General features: G+C 49.8%; 1 protein-coding gene across 4 annotated transcripts; it reads right to left on the reverse strand.

Annotated features, from left to right (window-relative positions):
• Positions 1–160: 160 nt before the first annotated feature.
• Positions 161–5,213, reverse strand: TMIGD1 (transmembrane and immunoglobulin domain containing 1). 4 transcript variants are annotated; one of them, XM_076354301.1, is made up of 8 exons: positions 5,038–5,213; positions 4,681–4,781; positions 3,399–3,677; positions 2,622–2,900; positions 1,658–1,761; positions 1,359–1,387; positions 1,128–1,189; positions 161–927 (listed from the first exon to the last, which is right to left on the reverse strand). In XM_076354301.1, exons 2-7 carry the CDS (start codon positions 4,757–4,759, stop codon positions 1,162–1,164), a joined length of 798 nt encoding a protein of 265 aa, XP_076210416.1. In that variant the 5' UTR covers positions 4,760–4,781; positions 5,038–5,213; the 3' UTR covers positions 161–927; positions 1,128–1,161. The 4 variants fall into 4 exon arrangements, with proteins under 4 accessions (XP_076210416.1, XP_076210415.1, XP_076210417.1 ...); XM_076354300.1 differs by having other exon boundaries at positions 1,128–1,192; XM_076354302.1 differs by lacking the exon at positions 1,128–1,189.
• Positions 5,214–6,785: the final 1,572 nt, after the last annotated feature.

Here is a 6,785-nt window from a genome sequence, read left to right on the forward strand (position 1 = left end):
CGCCTGGGAGCGTGAGCTGCTGCCGGCATCGCACGGTGACGGCCCTCCCTGAGCGCGGGCAATCGTCGGTCAAGGACACGCTGCGGGTCACGCTGCGGAGGCGTCCTGTTGAGTAACAGCCCTGCTCCTCCGAGAAGGGTATTTGCACATCACAGGCACGAATTGTTTTACAGCACACGGTGTTTATTGACGGTATTAGTAATGTACCATTCCAAGACACGATGAGGCCTTAAAAGCTTGCCAGGACCTTGAGAATAATGCTTGAGTGGCGTATCTGTTGTGGGGCGGGATAGAGAGGTTTTCCTGCCATCGCGGCGCTGGAGCGCTCACACTGAAATCTCCATTGTGTGTTATCGAGCGCTTGGGGCTGCCCTGAGCCCCGAGGTCTGCTCTCAGCCAAGGGAGAGGGGAGGCGCAACAGCAGTGCAAAGTGCCAGGCAGCTTTCGCCCTGGCCAACAGAAGCTGAGATGCCCATAGGATTACCGGGAAGGGGCAGCAAGTCGGGTGGCCACCACCCCTAACCCCCCGTGGAATGGCACTGTGGGACAGGGCCAAGCAAGCAGCTGCCAGCTCAACACCTCGCTTCATTTGTACATCAACATCACCATCTGTGGCAACCCGGTATGGATTCCTCTGTGGACCGATCGACAACCCGCATGCCTGACTGCACGTGCGAACCTTTTAGGAATAAGCATAAAGGGCAAGATCTGGCAACAGCTCAGGCAACCCGCCCCCCATGGCGGTGCTCTAAGCAGTAGGTTAGAATGAACAGATGCAAAGAACCACTTGTATTTTGAAAAGACCGTATAAACTTGACCCAAAAAAACTTGTTGTAGTGCTTTATCTCATCATCTCCCACAAAGGCTTATGTTCCACCACTAGAAATGATGTTTTCTGGGTACGCACAGGAACCTTGTGGTCTTCACCTGCAGCAAAATGAAAAGAAGAAATGAAAAATCACCTACTGGGAAAAAAGCAAGTGAGTTGAATTCACTTGGGCTGCATTCAGCTCCAGAAAGCTTTCAGCAGGCTGGCAATACGCTGTTATGTTTTTTCCCCACGGCCTCCACACAGGCGTAGTCGGGACCCTGGGATGGCCAGGGCAGGGGCAGGAGCCGTGCCGTGCCTGGGGTGGGATCTGCGTCTGTCCTGCCGTGTTTCTATGCGCCTCTGCCCAGCGGGGCCTCTCTGCTGGGAGAGAAGGTGCGGGCTCACGTTAGCCAGCTGGAACAAGAGCTCGGTAACTCAGCGCAGCTGGGTTTGGCGTGCTGAGTGCTCTGCTCTTTCCCAGGTTCTGCCAAGGCTTAAAGAAGGGGGTTCGTTTGGAAGCTGCATGAATAAGCAGTCAAATACTTACAGAGCTGTTTCACTTGATCTTTTGAAGCACTGAAAATAAAGAAACAGTCCTGTTATCTTTTGTATTTCCTGGACATAGGGATATTTTTACAAATATCTTGCAAGTGTGTAATGCCTTCCACCTTAAAATACCTAATATTTGATCTACCTACTGGGGATTCTAAAGCAGGAGGTAGTATGTAGCAGTTCTCTAACAGTGGAAAGCAACACTACAAAGTAGCGTAGAAAAGGTAAAAAAGAAACGGGGCATTGCAGCAAAACAATACTAATTTTGTCCTAAGAAACTAGAGCTTTGCATACCTTAAAAATTTTATCTTTTCGAGCCACAATTCCAAAAAGTACCGTGAGTGTAACCACCACGACAGCAGCAATAACAGCCTCCTTGGGAAAAACAGGTTTTTTATCTGTCAAGAGGGAGAGGAGGTTGAATATGTGATAGATTGGTGCAGTCATATAAAACAGAGCATTTCACAGAACTGTGGAAAGACAGATTTCTTTTCCCGTGGCTGTCACTGCTGATTTGAACTGTTGCTCTCCCTGCTGTCCGCAGACTGCCTGTGTGGATTAGTCCCCTGGAAAGGAGGGAGCCAAGCCTGTATTTTAGCGAACTGAAGGAAGAATTGAAACGTCGGTCCCTGAGGAAGAAGATCCCCAAGGCACTCAGACGCATGGAAATAAGAGTGTCCAGCCGTATCACTGACACAGCTAACGATGCTTTCCTCCCTGCTCCCAGAAATGAGAGGGGCCCGGACAGTGGGTGAGAAATGGATGCCTCATGGGTCACCTCACCTCGTGTCACCTGTCTGAGACTTGAGCGTCCAGCCCCTGCAAGGCGTCCACCTTCCTGTTCTCCACAGGGCTGTACTCACTTCTGGAGGACAACTTCTCTTGCCTTAAGCAGCTCTTTCGGCATGACAGAATACTATGGTCAGAGTAAGACGCTTCAAGTAAGACGTAAGGTGCTTTAAACCACCCTTGAATGTGCCCTGTCAGCATGGGAAGTGAGACAGTGGGACGAGCCTGCCTCGCGTCACGCTTGCCAAATGCCTTTGAATAACAGGTAGAGCAGGAAAGGCCCTTCCTGGTGCTGTGGTCCCAGGCACAGGTGCAAGGAGAGCTCCTTGCTGCTGCTGTGCCCTCAGGAGTTAACGCGGGGAATTGACCACGTTCCACTTACACTTCTTAACATAAGTGGATTGCTATCATTATAAAAGAGAATGGAGAGTTACTTGTAAGGCTTATTGTTTGGCAGCAGACTTGTTACCTTCAACTATCAGGTGGAAATCCTTTCTCCCCTCTCCCAAAGAAGATTTCACCACGCAGGTGTAGGTCCCGTTGTCAGACTTCTGTACTTTTATGATAGAGAGCTGAAAGACCTCACTAGTCTGGTACAGCTGGTAACGATTTTGCTGTAGGGTCAAGGTGATGTTGTTCTTATACCAAGCTGTTTGGGCTTGAGGGTTGGATTTGGCGCTGCAGGACAGAATGACATCTTTGTCTTCTTCGATTTGGAGGGACTCTTCTCCAGTCAGCCGGGGAGGAACTGTTCACAGTAATGCAGTTCAACAGGTCATTAATAAAGCTGCTCACCATTTAATACAAAATAAGTTCCCTTTACACATCCCTTGTGCACCTTGTTCAGTGGTGTAACACATTATAGTTGTGCAGCCTTTCATGATCCCCGGGAATCAGCAGGGCAGTCAGTGGCAGAGACGGTCACTCCCGTGACTCCTCTGCCCTGACTTGTATCCTTGAGAAAGAATCTAGGTGGAGGCAGGGACAGATCCAGAACATCATCTTACTTAAGGGTCCACCCACTCCCTATAAAAGCGGCATTAGATCAGGCCATAAGCACCACTGTGGAAAGGGAGTGTCTTATCGCGTGAGTTATCTCCTCCTAAACGCATTTTTTCTTGGTGAAGACAGTGTACAAGGGTGCAAAACACCCCGCCTTCAGCTAGTGCCCAGACACCGAGGTGCTCAGCCCACGATTTCGTCCCACCCCAGCCATTCTGCACAGATATCCACCACTGCAACTCACACTGGACATCCAGGATCACAGACACCTGGACAGACTTGTCCCGCGCCAGCTTGCACGTGAAGGTGACTCCATTGTCGGACTCGGTGACTGGGGATATGCAGATGTTACTGACGTTCACTTTATTCCCATCTTTCAGATCCACTTTCCCATCTCCTCGGTACCAGAGCAGCTCCTCAGCCTGGCTGCTGTTCTGTACTAGGCAGGAGAGGGAGACGGGAGGGCCAGACAGTGTAGACAGGGAGAAGTCAGCAGCGTGGTTATTTACAGACAGTTCCAAACCTGCAAAAGAAGGAGAACGAGGGCACTAAGCATCCTAAGCTGTACCCTTCCCACAAAAGCTGCCCTGCTAGCTTCTCCAAGCCCTCGACCTTGGAGGAGGGACTGAGTTTCAGGCTTCAGTCTAACAGCTGTTTTCAGGTGGGACTTTAGTTTTTGAGGGAAGAAGTCTCTTCATCACAAAGCTCCCTTCACAGTTACTTAAAATAAGTCAGGCTTTTGCAACTGACTGCGAGAACGCCAAAGCCTGACCTGTAATAAGAAAAGGTCTGAAAACCAGCAGTGACCATGTAACGCACACAGCAGATCATCCCCATCCTGCCAGTCTTGCTCTCCCGCTTGCTGCAAATCGCTGTTGCGGCATACCTGTGCCCTCTGGTTTTGTGCCCATGGTTTGGTACGCTGGTTTTTGGTTGGCGCTGAATGTGCTTGAGAATATAAATTAGTCAATCGGCTCCTCAGCCGTACCCCAGCCAGTCTGAGTCCGGCTGTTGGAGAGTTGCAGTTTGTCTAACGTACAAACCTCAGGACATAGTAAATGAAGAACCAGGATGGGAAATAAATTTCTGTAACGGGCTGAAACTCGCTACTGTAGCCTGTGTCATAGATGAATGAACTAAAAACATAGCTCAGAATATAAAGGCACTATAGTCCTGTGGATATAAAAAAGTCTGAAGCGCCCTGTCTCTTCCCTGGTGCTCCCAGGTGGCCAAAGCTATCACACTTTTCACTTCTCGGAGCAGGTTTGAAAACGGTGGCCTTGTCATCCCTGTGCAGCTGCTGCAATAACGTTGGAAAATGCTGAAGCTTCCCCATTCCCTTCTCTGCTACTCTCAAAATCAGAGGCCGTTTTTTAGACAGTCCTCTGGGGATGACCTCCAGAACATCTGAAAGCTGGGATGCTGGTGTGGCACATCACCCCAGGCACTGCCTGACCCCGGACAGTTTTGTATGTCGGCATGATGGGGCTTGGACAAAGCCACGATGGATTTTTTCCATTGCTTACCTGTGGCTACGCATGCCAAAAAGCAAATGGTAAGGACAGGCACGTCATGGGGGACTGCGAGGCTGCTTCTCTGCACCATCTCGGAGGAGCCCAGCTGCCGTCTGTTAGAGAGAGGGTCACAGCGTTGCTCGCCGGGGGTTAATTGCTTGCTGCTGTCAGACACCCCGGGGAGAGCCCTCGAAGACGGGGACAGGGTCACCAAGGAATAAACTAAATCGACATGTTGCAGGACCTTTTCCAGTGCAGAGCAGAATCAAGGGGGTTTTACGTCTCTAATCTCCATTTCATGAGTTCGTTGTTGCCAATCAACTGTCTATCGGGGGAACCCGTCTCTGGGATGTGTAGCACCGGACTTACCTTGGGAAGAGTCTCTGGAGAGGCTGCTTCTGATAGCAAGTGCACAGCTCTTTCACTTCCTTATAAATAAGGTCTGAATTTTAATATTTTATGGTAGCTCAGTAAGAAGTGAGTCCATAAAATGGGTTCAAGGCCTCATTCAATTCCTGGATTTCTGAGCTCCCAGAATACTGCAGAAAAGTATTTGCTGGGCTCTGCTGGCTGTTTTATGAGACTTGCCGAGGCAATGAGTAACTAACGAGAGAGTTCCTGCATCAGCTATGAAGACCTTCAGCCAAAAATAATACCTTTCCCCTCTCAGCTTTCCGGGTGTTCATGACACCGTTTCAAGCTGTACAAGTTTATCCTAGATTATCCTAAAGCAGGATTAGACTCCAATTTGCCCCTTCCTGCCCGAAGCTCTGTCGCCGTGTCCTCCTTTGACTGGAAAATGAGAAAATGCACCGATTCAGACTTTGAACTGCATGTTGGCAGAGGAGAGAGCAGAGGCACTGTCCTGCTCACCGGTGTGTACCCCCAGGGTGCTCCTGTGGTTAGCTCAGCCCCTGGGCACCCCCCAACATAGAGCCAGGGTTCCCCCGCTGCTGGGACAGCGGTGTGCACCGGCTGCGTGTCTGCAGAGGGCACAACTGAAACGCTCGGCTACGGGGAAAACGGCGTCTGAAATTGCCTGCTTATACTTCAGCAGGATGACGGTGAGGTGGTTGCAAGTGATGGGGTCCTCGCAGCCTCCAGAACGTGTTCTCACCGCTGTCGGTGTCCCCGCAGGCCCAGGGCACGTCACTCATCAGGAACTGGCTCAACAGAGCCATAAAGTGCATTTCATGAGCAGAAGGAGCCTGGGACGCGTCCTCGGCATTTTCTTCGCCTGTAGATGCGGTGGCCCAGCTCGGCGGCGCAGAGGTGGGCTGTGAGGGCTGGCTGTACGCAGAGAGCACACGAGCGTACAGCGCTGTTTATTTGTGGGGCTGTTGCAAACATGGGTCACCTTTGAGTGTTTCCTAACATAACTTCTTCTGTGTTCATTGCTTTACCCTTAAAACTAACAGGGAATAATTTTCAGTTAAAAAAATAGATATGTACAAAAGTCCCTTAAAGAGACAGTAGTCAGCCTGCCTTCTAGAAAACTGCTGTATTAGAAATTAGTGTCCAGCCTTTAACTCACTTTTTAGCTTCAAACTCAATTTAAGAAATTTTAAGAACTAAATTTAGCTTCTTCCACCATTTTTAGGAAGTTATATGTCCTGTCCTTGTAGCATTCGACTAAATGTTGGCTTATGGTCCAGTACAAACGTCAATCAAAATGCTCTTCCTAAGAGTAAAGTGATCTTTGTGGTTTGCTGTTAAGCTGGGTTGAAATAGAGAAGGAGGCTGGGAAACGGCTCATGTGCTCCTGCCAACATGTGCTCCTGCCAAGACGTGAGCCAAAGGCAGGAGAGCGTGGGGAGGTCCGCGCTCCCTCTGGTCACTGCGTTGCAATGATAATCCAGGGGAAGAAGGAGGTGTTTAGAGTAAGTGAGGATGTAAAGAATGAAAGTATGGAGTTTTGGAGTATTTTTTTAGCCTGGAAATTAGAGTAAGGGAAGAGATTGTCAGACAACAGCTGTCCTGTGGTGGGTTTGTCATGATGCAAGGCACAGCATCAAGTGGGACCTGGGAAAAATTCTGTCCCAGGTTTGCGGCAGGTCTGTGACAGGCAGCAAGGTGAGCTCAGGTTCATCTGGTTTACGTTTTTTAAATGAAGGCAA

Source organism: Aptenodytes patagonicus, chromosome 17 (genome assembly GCF_965638725.1).
Source record: "Aptenodytes patagonicus chromosome 17, bAptPat1.pri.cur, whole genome shotgun sequence".
NCBI lineage: Eukaryota > Metazoa > Chordata > Aves > Sphenisciformes > Spheniscidae > Aptenodytes > Aptenodytes patagonicus.